The sequence below is a fragment of the Porites lutea genome, chromosome 7 (genome assembly GCF_958299795.1).
Source record: "Porites lutea chromosome 7, jaPorLute2.1, whole genome shotgun sequence".
In the NCBI taxonomy this organism is placed as follows: domain Eukaryota; kingdom Metazoa; phylum Cnidaria; class Anthozoa; order Scleractinia; family Poritidae; genus Porites; species Porites lutea.
Genome location: NC_133207.1, coordinates 30897280 through 30915126, shown reverse-complemented (window position 1 = coordinate 30915126; position 17847 = coordinate 30897280). Strand labels below are relative to the sequence as shown.

Genomic DNA, 17847 nt, shown 5'->3' with positions numbered 1-17847 from the left:
AAGGTTGTATCAAAACAAGGTTTTAACCTAGAGTTAAAACTCTAGCCTTGTTTTCATCCATAACTGCATAATGAGCTATTGAGAAAGTTTGGTGTGCATATTTCCACCTGATGTAACTACCACATGCTTAACATGCTAATTCTCCTCGAGTATCCCAGTTACATCACAAATCTCCCAGTCTTGAGCTTTTCTGTTTTAGTCTCAAATTTAGCCTTTCCCCCCCAAAATACAAAATTACCCTTCCCCTTCCCTTTCGAATGCCTACCAAGTAGGCCAGTGACAGGAGCCCATAAGCTGGAGCGAGCAACTTCCATGTGCTCGTGTCACGGCATTTTCACGGACCAGTTTATTTTCAGAATGGTTTTGGCGCAAATTTTGAATATCTTTCAAATTCCACAAATGAGTCAGCAAAACCTACAGACCTAAAAATCATATTTTTTGCCTTTTTTTGATATCATATACTTCAAATGCGCTCATTGACATGGTGGAGATTCAATTTTCGTGGGAAAAAGTCCCCTAAAATGTGTCTAAAAATAAACTGGTCCATAAAAACGCCGTGACATAGGCCTAGTATGGGAGTTGCTCGCTCTGGGTTATGGGCTTCAGCCTGCAAGTCTGCATTTGTCGCACACCACAGAGACCCACAAAGGTTGGCATCTTTGCACATAAGAACACGTGAACACAGTGGTAATAAGTAACTTAAACACAAGGATATTATTGCGTTTTTCAAAATTTTTACTTGCTCTTTATGCAGGGGGACTCAATATCCGTACAATTCAACCCCCCAATACACTGTTTTCACCGATGTTGTTATGCAATAAGTCTAAAAGAGACCTTGGGTCGAAGACATTGCAGTCAGACTTGTTATGACGTCAAAATTTCCCCCAAACTATTTCAAGAAGTCTTTCAACTGTCCTTATTATCTTCTTCCGCCTTTTCCAACAACAAAGATCTTATTCCAACCTTCTGAAGTTCTTCGATCAGTTCTCCGTTCTGATGCAATTGTAGCATGATATCGCAACCACCGAGAAACTCTCCACCGACATAAACTTGTGGTATTGTAGGCCAGTTAGAATATTCCTTAACTCTCTGTCTCAGGTCTTCGTCCTCTAGAACGTTGTAGCTGCCGTAGGTTTCAACTCCATGCATTTGAAGGATCTGCACCACGGCGTTACTAAAACCGCACATAGGCTGCTTGGGAATTCCTTTCATGAATACCACAACTTTGTCTTTTTTAACGACCTCGTCGAATCTCTCGTTTGTCCATTTCTCTATCTGATCACTGAAATATCTCAGGCGACTTGTTATACATAAAGTGACAGGACTAAGGCGAAGAGAGTTGTTAACAATTCTTTTCGCAAGAAAGGCAGCCATTTTGAATAATGACTCGTACCAGTCTTCGTCTAAAAATTGTTTATTCACAATATTTGACCTGACGACGAATGCAGCCCGAGACCGAGTGCATTAATGAGGGGCACCCAACGAGAATATAGTTCAAACCCTCTTAAACATAGCATTGTCAAACGTATTTTAGTATTAAAACGGTAGATATAGGCATATTTTTATCCCCTAAAAAATTTTCATCTGTTCGGATTTCCTAGCTGAAAGTCTAGTGATCCGAAAGCTCTAGGGATCAAAAATAACCTTGTCGAAAATTTCAGCCAGAAAAAAGGCTTCCGAAAATTCTAGGTCACCTTTTTAGGGTAAAAATCCGTTAAAATGGGCGATTCTACCATTTTTTAAATGTTCGAAAATCCTAGGAGAGGCAGGCAAGCAAGAAATTTTACAACAAATGTGAACAGATATTTTCCAAAACTATTGGCGTTGGGTGCCCCTAATTAATGATTAATTCAGTTTCTCAATACTTGCCAATTTCCTGTTAGGATTTTTCTTTTGATGGCGCGAATATTGTTTTAAAAAATTAAGATATCAGAGGTAAGTTGCGTTCACGACTTCATAAAGTGCTCTTCGGACCATGTACTTCCGTATCGCACGTGCAAAGCACGCTTTAAAATTACCTTTGGAAATGTGGAAACCTTGGTATGGACTCTGTGGTTGAGCACCAAACTTTTGGCCTCCAGTAAAAATATAACGAGAAATTTCGATAATATACACAGTCAACTGACCGACTAGCCTGTGAACAGCTAACATGTTTCCTTCAACTTGAGCTTTCTTACCTTCTGCAAACTTTTTAAAGTTTGCATGAGTGGTGACTCACAAATAAGGAGGTGGGGAAAGACATTCCATAATGGATGCTGGTTAACAGCTACCCTTTTATGGCTTAAGGGAGAAAGGGATTTCACCAATTGAGTTAAAGAAAAAGGTATGAAAGCGGCATTTATGAATCATCATCTCCACTGAAGAGAAGCACTAGACTCCACTAGACTGGGTCCACACTCCCGAGGCCGAGGGGCCGGGGACGAGGAAAATTTTATGTATTCAGTCTTACCAACAGGAAAATATCGGGAAAATCTGTTTGAAAGCGCTGCAACGTACTGAAAGCGAGATTGCAGTCACAATCTTGTCGAAATTCTCTTGTCTGCCCTTACTTTGAAATCTAGTGATCCATAGTTCCAAGAACTTACTCCATTCCATTCCTTCACTTGAGTGAACTTGACAACATCAGGTGATAACCTTTTCTGTCAGTTGTCAGACTCTTGTGATGTTGATGCAGGACCGCGCAACGTGATAGGATGTGCCAGTTCGAGAAAAAAGGATAAAAAAGTTGACATACAGTATTTTCTTTCTATCTTCCACAAACTTCTCTTAAAGCAAAAATAATTAAATAGGTGAAAATTCAGTTAAGTTTATTGGTGGTGTTATGCAATTGAAAAGAGGGAGTGTGAGGGGGGAGGGGAAAGGAAACTTATCGTCTCGACTCGAAATTTCAAATTTATTTAAATACAATATTCTTCGGCTAGATTCTCTAGTTAAGGAACTTGTTTATGAGTAGAAAATACCTTCTTAAGTGTTCAAATTCCTGTTGTTATAGTTGCGTGAGCGTATAACATATGAATAATATTTGAAAGCGGTTGCACAATTTTCGCCAAAATCCCCGTGTTGGGCAGGGTGAAAGTACATTGCGGTGACCTAATCGCCATTTGAATATTTCTCAAGAGCATTGAGGCGTTTCCGTCTGACAAATACCGAAGTTGTTTGGTTTTTACGGTTCTTGCCGGCAAAGAGAGGATGGGAGGACAAGTCTCACGGAACGACTTTGAATGGTCTTACACAGCTGAGCCACATGCTTCGCGGAGAAAGGAGATCTTGGGTAAGAAAAGTGTTTCACTGGAGAACTTAATTGCCCGATTGGCGATTTGATTTTGGCTTTGTCAATCTGCCTGCAGATTTCTGTCCTGACTACGTTTAATTGACGGGCTCTAGTACGCTCTTTCTTTGGACTCTTATTATGTAAGCGTTCACTGAAAGTTGCTACCAATTTACGAGTCGATGAACTAGAAGCAAATTGTACTTTCCCTTTATATATATGCGTATACATGAGCGCCAGCTGCTTGCTATCAGCAAAGCTGTTCAGCGAACACATGGCGGCCGGTTTGAACAGTACTAGTAAGTAGTCATATTTCAGAGGAAGAATGAAAAAAGTAGACTCGAATGTTAAATCCATTGTGGCTCAGAAAAAATCCCACAATCTTCGCGATGTGCAACTCAGAGCGGTCCAAATTTTTTAATGAAAACAAAACAACCACCCGGCTCCGCTAAACTGTAATTGTCTAAATATTCTTTAATACCAGCTAGTTGAGTGTATCGGGTAAATATTCCTCACTTTATTTAAATATATCGTTCACAGAATAGCATGGCTATTAAATGCAGAAGGCAGGAGTTGCTCATTTCATTTATCTATCTCGTTGAGATCGGAAAAGCCGAGCTAGTTGATTCTGCATTTATAGCCTTCATTCAGACGTCTCCAATGTTTGTTCAAACAATAGAAGGCGCTTCTGCAGAATGAGGTGTGCACGTGGTGAAATTTTTTGATATTGAGATTTCTCTGTACCTAAATAAACGGCATCTCCCTCCGAATTACCAAGGACTAGAAGAATTGAATGACTGGATGTTCTCTTTTTTGAGTTTTCATTGAGACGGACATCTAAAAATAGCCCCTCAAGTTATAGTGCCAATATCTGACACTGCCTGAAGGAATAAAAGCATGACACTTCAGTATAGCCCTCCACGTCCTCAATTTTAAGCTGCATTTATTAGTCTCACTTGCGTAAGCAGCTAGACTCATAATCTGCAATGCGTTTTTGGTCGTCTTTAGGCCACAAGAGGGAGGTCATTGTGCAAGGCGTTCCTTGCAGAGATCGTGGAAACTGGGACTAATAATTGTTGCTTGAAGCCACACCTGTTTTGCCAAGAAAGCTTAAAGGAAAGATTAAATTTAGAGCTCTACCAAAACATGTGGGTCCACAAATTCTGTCGCTTGAAAGGGCTGATTACTTTGGAACAAGTGAACAACACTGAGTGGTCGGAAAAAAATAAGAATCTTAATTAGCAAAACTGTGATGGTCAGGTGTTGTCAACTTTCATTGTATCTTGTGACGAGCATGTGGTTTAGTTTCAGCGATGATTGAAATGATGTGCCATGTAAATCACTTTTTTTATCCCTGGCAATGATGTAAATTGTCTAGAATCGAGGCCCTGGAATTTTCGTGTATTTATACATGCATATAGCCTGCGACCGCAAACGTATTTCCGGTCATCGCTAACACGCGTACTAAGTCAATTCAGAAACAAATAAAAAGTATCACCTTCGATAAAGTAGGAAGTAAAAAACCTTTGGCCGGTAAATCCTGTTTCGTGTAGAATTAATCGCCTCATTTCTCGATCTAATCTCCTAGCAAGCAGACTGAATACTGCTGTAAGGGTGTTCTTGTTAATTAAAGAAATGGGTATTGTGAGTGAAAAATCTGTTGAGCTTTCTGTGTGACTAGTCTTTTCCCTTCTTGATAGTATGTACATAAAACTTGTGTAAAATGGTTTATTGTTTGTCCTTGGTTTTACGTTTACTTTTCTCTGTATTTGTATATATGATAATAAGTTTGAAACAAAAGGATATAAGAAAGGCAACTGCTCAGTTCCAAACACCCTCACTTGCGAAATAAGGCCAAGCACAAAACATGTCTTAGTTAAATGAGGCTAGGAAATTATGTTCATGTTAAAGATTTCACGCTTAAAACCTCTTTTTGAAAAGTAGACTCGGGGGCGACGTTGGGGCGGCTCATTTGAACCAAGGATAAAATTACCGAACCACAACAAGTTCATTTTTGTCTTTATTACCTTTAAGTTTTTTTTGTGCAGGTTGTATGTAGTTATTATGTAAATTTCTTATGCTGTCCTGTCAGCAGAGAAGCTCAGTGTCAGGGTTCTTCACTAGAAAATGTAAAGTAGAGGGAGAAAAAAAAATTTAAGTCAGCCACAGTAGATGAAATCAAAAGGAGTGGGAAGTTCCTATCTTCATTAGTCTATAATCTTATTCCTAGATAATATAAATGATAAAAGTTTGATTATTTTGACATGGTTTCTATGTTGTGTGAGAGTGAACACCTTGGAAAATATTGTTGTTTATCTGTTGTTTTTACTGTTCACAACAGTGCTGATAGTTTTAGACTTTCATTAACGGTAAAGTGTCTTGGAAAATTTACTTGCAAGAGGCAAATTATTGTACCATCTTTATGGCATTTTCATGTCATTTGTGATGTTTCATCAAGATTTAGTCATAATGGGGTTTGTTGAATCAGGGTTTCATTGTAAGAAAATTACTGGTTTCTAAAACCTTACTTGTCAGAATGAGAGAAAGGTTCGTAAAACCAAGAATTCATAACGTCAGCTTCAGACACTGGAAAGAAAAGGTCTTTGTTGGCATGAATGAGGTTTCCCTCATTAATGAGAGATAAGTGAGAAATTTTACAAATTATTGAACATTTAACTTTGTAACACGTTCTCTTTGTTTTCTAGCCAAATACCCCCAGATTAAGAAGTTGATGGGCTATGATCCAAACTTCAAGTACCAAGTGTTGTTGTTGATGGTGATCCAGTTCACACTGGCATATCTGATGAAAGATTTCTCTTGGACTATACTTTTTTTGGTGGCATACACTATAGGTGGTGTCATTAACCATGCTCTACTTCTTGCTCTCCATGAGATATCCCACAATTTGGCTTTTGGCCATGCCCGCCCGTTACACAACCGGATCTTCTCCTTGATAGTGAACTTTCCTATTGGTGTACCATGTGCCATCTCCTTCAAGAAGTACCATTTGGAACACCATCGCTATCAGGGAGACGAAGAACTTGATGTTGACTTGCCAACACAGTTTGAAGCCCGGATGTTTTTCAACACAGCCACAAAGTTTGTTTGGGTGGTGCTCCAGCCATTTTTCTATTCCTTACGCCCAATGTTCGTTAACCCCAAAAACCCACTGCCTTTGGAAATCATCAACATGGTTCTCCAGTTTAGTGTTGATGCTCTGGTGGTACATTACTGGGGTGGAAAGTCACTCGTTTTCATGATTGCAAGTTCGTTGTTAGGAATGGGGTTGCATCCTGTGGCAGGTCACTTTATCTCTGAGCACTACATGTTCGCAAAGGGCTACGAAACCTATTCCTACTATGGCCCCTTGAATTATGTGACCTTTAATGTTGGCTACCACAACGAGCACCACGACTTTCCAAGTGTCCCAGGCTCAAGGCTGCCCATGGTGAAAGAGATTGCATCCGAGTATTACAAGGATTTACCACAACACAATTCCTGGACCAGGGTTCTTTATGAGTTCATCACTGATCCAGCAATTGGACCATATGCCAGAATGAAGCGCAAGGCAATGGGATACAAGAATGGAGTAGAAAAGGAGGAGTGAACTCCAAAGGAACTATTCCGTAATGGTTGTTGGAGTTTTCCTGTTTGAAAAGTCTTACCTTTACCTTACCTTTATTTAAGATTATTATTCCCGAAAGAGGACGTTTTTTTTTGATCGGGGTAGAGTTTCACCCAATATAATGCAAAATGTTGTAAAGAAATCATTAGTTTGGATTATTGAAAGTTTTATCCTTAGGGACATTTGTTTCATAAATGTTCATGTTATGTGAGGGTCAGAGCAGGGAATAATTTTCCAAAGAAATTGACAAATTGACACATTTTCGGTTTTTGTTACCATATTATGGGAATATAATGGTAATTTCAAGAATGTAGGTCAATTTAAGTCGCTTCAAATTTTGTAAACATTAAATTTCACGCCATTAATTTAGTGGAGCAACAATTTCTGTGACCTTAATTTCCGTTATTTTTGTCCCAAATTCCAAATACACTTTTAACATTCTTGACACCTAAGAAAGAGGAGTATTTTCTCAGGGTGGAGATCCGCCAGTATCACTGAAGATTTGAAATGTTACCCTGTCTTTCACTATAATTTCCTTCATTCAAAAGGCATTTTCTATTAATTTCCTTGATGTCAAGGAGTGTTAATTTCCTATAATATAAGCTATAGAAAAATAAACATTTTTAGACCACTGTTGCCACATTTTTGGCTTAAAATCGCCTTGACTGAATTCATCAAATGTCACTAAGTTAATTCAGATTAACAACTGTTCAATTTAAATTTTATACACTGTTTGGAAGGTAATATTTTCACTCTTTCACTCCTTACAAAAAATTGTTTGAAGCTACACGGTGGTCCAGGACTTAAAGGACGCAGGCTGTCCAGAGGATTCCTAATTTGTTTTTTGGGACCCAGGATTTGCCTTATCTGAAGACTGGGATTCAGTGTTTTAAAGCAAACTGTTTCGAGATTTGGGATTGACAAAATGCCCGGGATGCAAGATGCCAAGATAACCATTGGGATTAAGGGAAAATTTGGGTCCAAATGACGGAATTAAAGAATGCCATCGGGCACCCTCTGTCCAGGTTCTCAGTTGGTTATTAGAGAGATTAAGATTCTGTTCATGCCAAACAGCAAACGTGAATTTGTACCACGTGACCAAGTTTTGCCCTTAATTTTCATTTGCTGTTTATTACTTCTGCCCAAAAATAAGTAGTTTCATGTTTTATCCATAACAATTGTTCCGCACAGTTTTTTTCTGCTTATTTTCTATTCTGAGAAATTCTCAACTTGAATCTGACATTTGCTGTACACGTGAATCTTAATCTCTCTATTAGTATGTGTAATAGGACTACATGCTATCCAATTTGGAAATAATTGGATGAAAAAAATTCCGAGGGCCAAAATTCACGGCCTCGTCCAATTTAGCTGTCAGAGGAATTTTTTGAATTCAGTTATTTCCAAATTGGACAAGCATGTAGTCCTCTTACTTATTAATTATATTGCTGGTTAGTTAATCCAGATTTTTAAGCACGTCACAAACGTGAAATATTGTACACTCGAACCGTTGGTAGTGGAAACAAAAACACACTGCAAGATCTAAAAAAGGTTTACTCTTAATGGTGTCATTCAACTTATTCTTTACAAATAAACAAACGTAGAACTAGTATTGCTCTTTCATACTTTGGCATTTTGTTGCCAATTAAAATTTTGAAAGCTCCTTCAATTACCTTAATCATACGATGCTACAGGTCAAAACCACAATTTCGAGTACAAAGAAGACAAAGCAACAACGCAAATACTTAATTTAAATACACAAACTATTGAAAATAAACTTTTCATTCATTACCTCAAACGATTTCCGCAGACTTTGTCCATTTTTTTTGTAATGACAACATCTAAACACAATTATCTTTGTTTTCTTATTCTTGTCCAAAGTTTCAGAACCCAGGGTACATTTTCAAGAATCTATGCGGTGATTGTTTCCTATACAAACTTTCATCAGTTTGGTCATACATTTTCCTTTTAAATAGCCCAGACAAGAAGCCAAAACAAAACAACATTCACAGCAACAAGAAACCAAGAGTGTTTCCCGATGAACCGCTGTCAGCCAACAAAACTTTTTTTGGCGTGTTGTCACAGGAACTTTGCGCTGATTGGCTAGTTTGCATTGCCTAAATTGTATTTTCTGCCATTTGATTGGCTCAGACCAGCTGTCCTATTTTTCTCACATTGGACAGTTTGCCTATTTGTAAAGGAAAGCCCTATCTGAAACTATCCAAATTAATCCTTAATTGGACAGTTCGTAAAAATTAAAGGATAATAACTTTGCCGACAATATCGGATTAACTGACAGCTATATAATTATGAGCAAAAGGAAAGGTGACTGCAAGGCCAATTGTTGACCGTCTGTAACAGACTAGGGGGAGAAATGAATGCGTGACAAACGAACCCCAAAGGACGTCGGCAGGGAGGCTAGTAACAGACTAGAAACAGCTTTCATTTCTAGACCTTGCAAACTACAGTTGTTATGATCATTGTTAATGTGTCAATTTATTGAATGCACTTTGAGAAATGGTTAATTGTTAACTGTCAACAGGCAGATGCTCTACAACTACTAACAAAAAGCTAGCAGTCGATTTCCTTGAAAAAAGTTTTAATGGTGGTTTTGCAAATTACAGTATTGGGGATAGTGATAAATGCTCTTTAAGATTGGAAACCATTACAATTTAACATTTGGGTTAGATTATTTTTTACTCATTATTTTTTAAAGCAACAAAATAACAGTTTATTATTATTATTACTGAGCTACTATTCAGTGAAATTTGAATTTTGTGAAGAAAGATTCAATTAAAATTATGATGTTGAGAGAGGATAAAAAATATTTGGAAAATGGTATTTATTGAAATATAATTAAATCCTCAAATATTTCTTTATCTTTTAAGTCTCAAGGTGGCTTGAGCAAGTTAGGATAATAATAATAATAATAATAATAATAATAATAATAATAATATTGCTAATTAATAATGTTATTGTTATATGCAGTGATTTTGTTCTTCTCATATTTTAATATATTCTTTCCTTAGTAGTTTACTGTTTGTTTGAGTTGTAAATCAGTTTTTGTTATCTTGTGAGAAGTTAAACAAATGTGACTTCTTTAAAAAAGTGACTTAATTCTTTTACACATACACGTTTTAACGAGAACTTTTGGTGCTCCTGGGTGTTACATGTCTAAATAAAGGATTTGATTTGATTTGATTTTAACCCTGCTATTCTCAAATCAATGATTTATATGGATGTATCCTACTAAGTCAGTACTGGGAACATTTCTCTTTTGTTAATTACACTGCCATGAATGCTGGTTTTAATATTTTTGTGTACATAAAGTTAATAAACTTTCCTGAAATTTCAATACATCCAAGTTGTGTTTTCCATATAGTGGTATCAGAAGAGGACAAAGTCATTGTAATTGTGTTGTTTCGTAATAGAGAACTTGCACAATAGGAATGCAGAGGAAAGCGAACAGCAAAACCTTGTGTGACAAGCATGAATTCACCCTCCTTTAAACGATAATAATTAAGTAATTGCCTGGTCACATTTGTCACTCACAAACGTTTTGGTGTTCTCTTCTTTTGCCATCCTGTTGCATAAGCTCACTCATATGATCATCTTGCTTATAAATGTCCAACAAGTGATTATAGCCACTTACAGGTTGGTATCATGGCTACCTCAAAATAATATCAAAAGGGGATATAACACGAGATATTACCACAACTCCAGGTGTTAGGCTATTCTCTGTACCACAAAAACCAATAATGAAGCAAGTTTCCCACTTGTCAGAGTTTAAATGTAAATGATGAACCACAAGAACAGCCTTTCTCGGCCTTGGGATTGAATGATATTTTGAATGCCGAGCGAATCAGTTCTTCCTGAAAGTCAACTGTGGACCCTTTTATATATTCCAGTGAAATGTCATCAATGACAACTTTTGCACCATCTTTCTCGATAACTCTGAAAATAAATAACAAAGCATAATTACCAATAATTTTTAATATTATTTGCAAGTTTGCATATCCAAATAATGATCAAGTTCTCAGACTTAGAGGATATAATCTCAAGACTTTTTTGATCCGACAGAGTATGAACAAAATGAACTGGGCTTTTCAGAGAGGGTTACATTGGCAACATTAACTAACCATTACAACAACCTTTTCGTGGTTCCTCACATGAGAGGACACAGAGGCTTTTTACTGGAAGTACAATCCCACGCAGGGATGTTTTCTCCGCTGGCAGCTAATCCGACTTAATCCCATTTAATATGTCGCGCTCCTTGAAAGTGCGAAAATTTTCTTGTCGTGTATTAGATTTCAGATACATTTTCTTAATCTTCATTTCGCGCCAGAATAAATTAGTTTGCGCGCAAAGCGGTCCTGAAAAAATCACAAGGTTTGTCCCACTTCGAGTCCACCTTCTGGAGATACGCCATCTTGGTAGCTGAAATACATTGCAGAGGCGAAGATCTGGCATTTTTTCCTCCTCGTCGTATTTTCTCCACGACAAATGTTTATATTTGTGGTGAGAATGCAGCGCATATCGGTGGATTTTACTTCATGCGGCTTGCTACTTCTGAAAGAAGAGTGCCGGATTTCATCGTTTTGTCCATGTTTACTAGTGTTGGCGAATGTAAGGTAAATGAACCGACAGCTGTAAGGTAAGAATTGAAGTTTTAAATTTGTTACTCGGCGAAAAATCGTGGAATTGGAATTCGTGAAACCCGTGGGTATTACCTCTGTTACCTAATGTCATGCGATGACTCCTTGCTTTTTCGATGCGTAACACGAATACAAGAGATAAATTTCTTTCGCAAATTGAAGTATAATTTACTTAACGAGACCATTTGACGAATATTTCTGGTTAAATGCTTTATTTATATTTGCTTGGCTTATTCAGGCTACATGCCAGGAGTTTGATGACAATGTTTTGTGTGCTATAATTATGCTGATAAATTTTTGCATCTTTATATTGAAACTCATGTAAGCCAAACGTTTCTAACCTCTAGCAAAACACTCTTCTATGGTGGAGGAACTTTTAATGTCTTTCGGGGCCCAATATGGTGTCAAATTTTTAGGGGGAACAATGGTTGATTTTTGGCCAAACAGACTACAGCTTTTTTGTCTCTGAAGAGAGCGCGAGGCAAACGTCCGTCACAGAGCGCAGTGTAACCCAGTGATTCTTTAGGTAGAGCTAACAAACATAGGCTGCACTTTAGGTGGCACACCCATGGGTGCAGTGTAACCCAGTGATTCTTTAGGCAGAGCTAACAAACATAGGCTGCACTTAAGGTGGCACACCCATGAGTGCAGTGTAACCCAGTGATTCTTTAGGTAGAGCGAACAAACATAGGCTGCACTTTAGGTGGCACACCCATGGGTGCAGTGTAACCCAGTGATTCTTTAGGCAGAGCTAACAAACATAGGCTGCACTTTAGGTGGCACACCCATGGGTGCAGTGTAACCCAGTGATTCTTTAGGTAGAGCCAACAAACATAAACTGCACTTTAGGTGGCACACCCATGGGTGCAGTGTAACCCAGTGATTCTTTAGGTGGAGCTAACAAACATAGGCTGCACTTTAGGTGGCACACCCATGGGTGCAGTGTAACCCAGTGATTCTTTAGGTAGAGGTAACAAACATAGGCTGCACTTTAGGTGGCACACCCATGGGCGCAGTGTAACCCAGTGATTCTTTAGGTAGAGGTAACAAACATAGGCTGCACTTTAGGTGGCACACCCATGGGTGCAGTGTAACCCAGTGATTCTTTAGGTAGAGCTAACAAACATAGACTGCACTTTAGGTGGCACACCCATGGGTGCAGTGTAACCAAGTGATTATTTTAGGTAGAGCTTACAAACATAAACTATACAGGTGTACATCAGATGGCAACAAGTTTTCCAGTTAAAACTTTGTCAGAAAATGCTACACCGTGGCACTCAGACAATTTCTTTATCGAGCACTTGATACATTGTTTTGACGCACAATTGATAGTCAGGAGAAGTCGTATTGTCTAAAACCATAGCAAAAGACAAATTTACACACATCACAGAGGTAAGGTAAGGTAACACATGGTATTTCCCTTAGGTATGTTTACATTCAAGTATAGAAATATAACCAGATAAAAACTAAAATAATAACGATATAACACTAAAAAACCTGCTTTACATTTAGGCCTTGTGTAAAGATACATATATCTTAATTAAGGTTTTTTAATTTTCCTTTAAAAAAACTATTGCCGCACCTTCAGAGACAAGCTGTTCTACAACACTCTTCCGTTATAAGAAAGGCTTCTCTTTTAAAATTCAGTGCGGGGTTGTGGAACAGCGAGCTTGTTTGTATTCATGCATTTTCTGTAAGGTTATAAGCAATTAAATCGCATGCAGCAACGAACAAAACGCGAAGCCATCAGATATCCCAGAAAAGCGTTTTCACGCTTCTTTCTCTTGTCAATTATCTTGTTTTCTAAAGGTCCTTGAGAACTGAGTAAGACAATATTTTATTACCTACAACCTACAATCCTGATTTATTTTGACCACATTGAAACAAAACTGGCCTCTGAAATGGAAGAAGACAAGCCTTTTATTTTTGCCGGCTTCGGCCTGCCGACGTGATCGTGTCTGGTTTGCTTTCATATGATGACATTTTCCTGACAGAAGGGCGTCGGGAAAAACACCTCGCACTGATCATACGTGACAAAATCCGCCGCGCCTAAGCTAATGAGGAAAAGTCTCCTGGAAGGCTCCATACAATTCCTTATAACAAAATTATAAGGAATTGTATGGAGCCTTCCGGGATACTTACAGTGCAAGCCCTTTGTGTCTCCTCATGTTTGAAACTGAAAGAATTTTGGCAACCACAGATAGTCATTTAGGGCCGGTTATTTGAACAGAGTTTAACTTAGACTAAGGTTTACAAACTTAGTGAAACTCGGGATCTTTACTGGGTTGTTTTCTTAATAAGATAAATGCATTTGTCATCTGCTTCAGATGCCTACTTGACAATGAACAGCCATTAGTTTTCTGGATTGGCTAACTTGAAATTGTGGGCTGAAACTCTTTGGGGAGCCTGAGAAAACGGCCAACATTTAGGGGCACCATTGCAGGTTTCCCTGTGAAATGACATCTGAGAAATGAGCACAGAAATTCCATACTGATGATGTGTCACTAACCAGATCTGGGTAGTGCTTCTGATTGGATGATACAATCAGAAGCACTACCCAGATTTGTCTAAGGCTTACATAATATTTAGTATTGAAACTCAGGACCTCTAATAGGTCCTTCATGGCGTCTACTCCAAGGTAGCATAATGTACATACAGCAACAGACTATGCATCAAGTTGTTGCTTACAAAAGTTTCAAGACAAAGGAAAATTACAATAAACCATCACCCTAAAAAGTGGTCATGGTCATGGTGCTTACGAGAGGTTGCCTTGACTGCGAAAATTTTGGTGTTTTAAGAAGTTGGTCGCTCATGGGAGGTGATTGAACATGGAGGTTTGACTGTATTACTGTTGGCAGATTCCACTAGCCACCTGCACAATCCAAAGAAACAAACAGACAAACCTGTCTTCATCACTGATATCAGTGTCGATGTCAAATGTGTACATAAAGCCTGAGCAGCCCCCGCCTTCCACTGAGACTCGAAGAAAACTTTCTTTGTCATCTGCAAATATCTTGTGGAGTTGCTACAACACAATAAATAACATGTTCAGTTCAGTTCCACAAAACTTCAAATTATGCAGTGGTATATTATAAGCTAATGAATCATTTATAGAATTTGGATGTAGGGTGTCTGAGGGGAATCTTGTTTCTAAACAACAGCTTTTTAAAATATTTTCACTGCATACATGTACCTATAACCTTGCAAATGTAGAGACACTATTAAAGTTTTCATGCAGTCTAATTTTTTTGTTGTGGTATGGTATATTAGTATATGTAATAGGACTACATGCTGTCCAATTTTGAAATAATTGGATGAAAAAAATTCCGAGGACAGCCAAAATTGGACGAGGCCGTAGGCCGAGTCCAATTTGGCTGTCAGAGGAATTTTTTGAATTCAATTATTTCCAAATTGGACAAGCATGTAGTCCTCTTACTTATTAATTATATAGCTGGTTAGTTAATCCAGATTTTTTAGTATGTCACAGACGCGAAACATTGTACACTCGAACCCGCCAGTAGTGTATTTGAAACAAAAACACACTGGTTATTCTTTACAAATAAACAAACGTAGAACTAGTAAGCTTATTGCTCTTTCATACTTTGGCATTTGTAGTCAAGTGTACATTTGAAAAAGCTCCTTCGATGATACGGCAATGATACGATGGCACAGGTGAAAACCGCAATTTCGAGTACAAAGCAACAATGCAAATGCTTAAGCTTAATTTACATACGAAAACTATTGAAATAAACATTTCATCATGTTCATTCATTACCTCAAACGATTCCTCGGCACAAACTTTGTCCGTTTGTTTTGTAATGCCAACGTCTAAACACAACTATCAGTGTTTTCTTATTCTTGTCCAAAGTTTCAGTGCTTCTACATTTTCAAGAATCGTTGATTGTTTCCAATACAAACTTTCATCAGTTAAGTCATACATTTTCCTTTTTAAATGGCGCAGACAAGAAGCCAAAACAAAACAGCAGCCAACGAGCCGTCAGCGAACGAGACTTTTTTTGGCGCGTTGTCACAAGGACTTTGCGCTGATTGGCTAGTTTGCATTGCCTATTGTATTTTCTGGCATTTGATTGGCTCAGACCAGCTGTCCTATTTTTCTTAAATTGGACAGTTTGCCCATTCGTAAAAGAAAGTCCTATCTGAAACTATCCAAATTAATCCTTAATTGGACAGTTCGTAAAAATTAAAGGATAATAGCTTTGTTGACAATATCAGATAAACTAACAGCTATATAATTAGCTGTATAAATAATTTGTTCATTTAGAAATGGAATTACCTTCAGGTATTTATAAAATTTAAATATAAAAATATAGATATTGAAAATATCTAACTACCTAACTACTAATTTATATTTAGTAATATGATCACATCAAATAAATAATATTAAGACATATAAAACTAGAGTGAATTCTGGAATGAAACAAACAATAAATTAAGAAAACCTGCTTTACAAGGAAGCCATGTATTAATGACAGTACAAACAAAAATTTATGAGCTTTGCAGTCAAAACCAGAGTCAATACTGAAATTTTTTAGCTTGAATTTGAATACAACAATTGCAATTGCATCTGAGGGACAGAAATAGCATTCAAAATAATAAAGAAATAAAAATAATATATTGTGCATGTACAAAAAGATTTTCATGTTACCTTTGAGTTTTATGGTTCTTAAACCAAGGATGAGCCAAATTTTCCTGGGCAAAAAAATCTAATTTTACAGAAAATTGTGTCGGGCATAGACAGTGTAGTGAATTTCAAGGACTTTTCAAGACCTAATAAAGAAATCAAATACTTTTCAAGAACTTCAACCAAATTCAAGGACTTTTCAAGACGACTACTAAAGTTCAAGACCTTTTGAAGATTGTACGAAATATGTGTTAAAAGGTAAAAAATGCCAGTAAGATACATTGCAGCTAGATGAAATTTAGTGTGAGTTCCTGAATTGGTTTTCATTACTTTTTAGTGGACATGACAACATGACAAAAGTATATGGCAATTGTCAGAGTGGAATAAGAAAAAACATTAATCTTGTTTAGTTTTTCACTGTATTATTCTCGCTTAAAACTATGGTAAACTGACAGAAATTCAAAAAACCACCAATAATTAATTGTTTGTGGGCAAAGGAAGTCTCCAGAAATGACCAGTATTTACAGTTTTTTTTGTTCTTTGTTGCTGAATATATGAAATTATTTTTTTCATTGTAATACACTCATCATTTTGCTGGCACACTTACTTATTTTCCTCTATAGATCGACGGTCCCCAAAAAGTAACGAAAGGCCCTGAATTTGTCTAACGACGTCAAAACATGTATTAGCCTGTCAATTTAATGACCAGCAGAACAAGTGTGCCAAACAAATTTCGACTAAAAAAAATTCTAAAAACTCTTATTATGTTATAATCGCAAAACGTTTCACAGAGGTTCTTGTAGCAACATGCAGATTCAGTTAGATTTTTTTTTCCTCATGGACATGAAGAGACAATAGGGCCATTTATATGAGGAAAAATAAGACATGTATTACATAAGGCTCGTCTTAAATAACACGCGAACTGTACCATTTATGCGAGCATGTCTTATCTAAGACAAGAACAGTTTGTATAAATGGTTTGCATCTTATTTCTGTCCTTGACTCGTTTTCATGTAAATGTTGCCCATGGCAACAGCAATCAAACATAGCACGCCAAAAATTAACGCATGCGTACTATGCGTTCGCGTCTTACGTAAGACGCGAAGGTCATTTATACGAAGTTTTTCTCGTCTTAACTAAGACACCTCTTATCTAAGAACAGGTGTTAAGGGCTGTTCTAAAATAGGACGCGTCTTAGCTAAGTCGCGTCTTATTTTAGACGAAATGTGCCGTTTATACGGAAAGTTCGCGTCTTATTTTTCCTCGTATAAATGGCCCTAATATTTGCTTGCAAAGCGTGGAGATAAAGTTGAACCACACTTTCTTGGAAATTGAGAGAATTTCAACGTTTTATATTTATCTAAAGCTCTGAGGAACTAGAATAGCATAGTTAAACAGCATGGAGATTAGACAACCTGACCTTTACGCAGCTATCACTGAGCTCCAAATCTGGCGAAGCTTCTTGATTCTGAGGTATATTTCCTTCCTTTATCGAAGAACACTGTCTGACAAACTGGTAATGTTTATAGGGAAGACATACATAACGATTTACTACAGGGATCAAACGGTATTTGCTGGAAAATGTTGCAAGATTGAGTGACAAAATTGTCCTCCGAGCAATGAACGTCGCCATTTTCTCTCATACCAATTAAGCTTGGTA

General features: G+C 37.4%; 4 protein-coding genes across 5 annotated transcripts in view; 1 reads left to right on the top strand and 3 right to left on the bottom strand.

Moving 5' to 3' along the window:
• Positions 1-17847, bottom strand: part of LOC140942536 (uncharacterized) — a 136293-nt gene that overhangs the window by 40252 nt on the left and 78194 nt on the right. The gene's annotated exons all lie outside the window — the stretch shown is intronic.
• LOC140942928 (glutaredoxin-related protein 5, mitochondrial-like) lies at positions 715-1408 on the bottom strand. The gene has a single exon (XM_073391948.1). The coding sequence runs from the start codon at positions 1372-1374 to the stop codon at positions 907-909; it is 468 nt and encodes a 155-aa protein (XP_073248049.1). The 5' UTR covers positions 1375-1408; the 3' UTR covers positions 715-906.
• LOC140942781 (sphingolipid delta(4)-desaturase DES1-like) lies at positions 3099-10249 on the top strand. Its single transcript, XM_073391774.1, has 2 exons — positions 3099-3271; positions 5974-10249. Exons 1-2 carry the CDS (start codon positions 3190-3192, stop codon positions 6873-6875), a joined length of 984 nt encoding a protein of 327 aa, XP_073247875.1. The 5' UTR covers positions 3099-3189; the 3' UTR covers positions 6876-10249.
• LOC140942782 (iron-sulfur cluster assembly 2 homolog, mitochondrial-like) lies at positions 8428-17820 on the bottom strand. Its single transcript, XM_073391775.1, has 3 exons — positions 17608-17820; positions 14449-14570; positions 8428-10844 (listed from the first exon to the last, which is right to left on the bottom strand). Exons 1-3 carry the CDS (start codon positions 17818-17820, stop codon positions 10670-10672), a joined length of 510 nt encoding a protein of 169 aa, XP_073247876.1. The 3' UTR covers positions 8428-10669.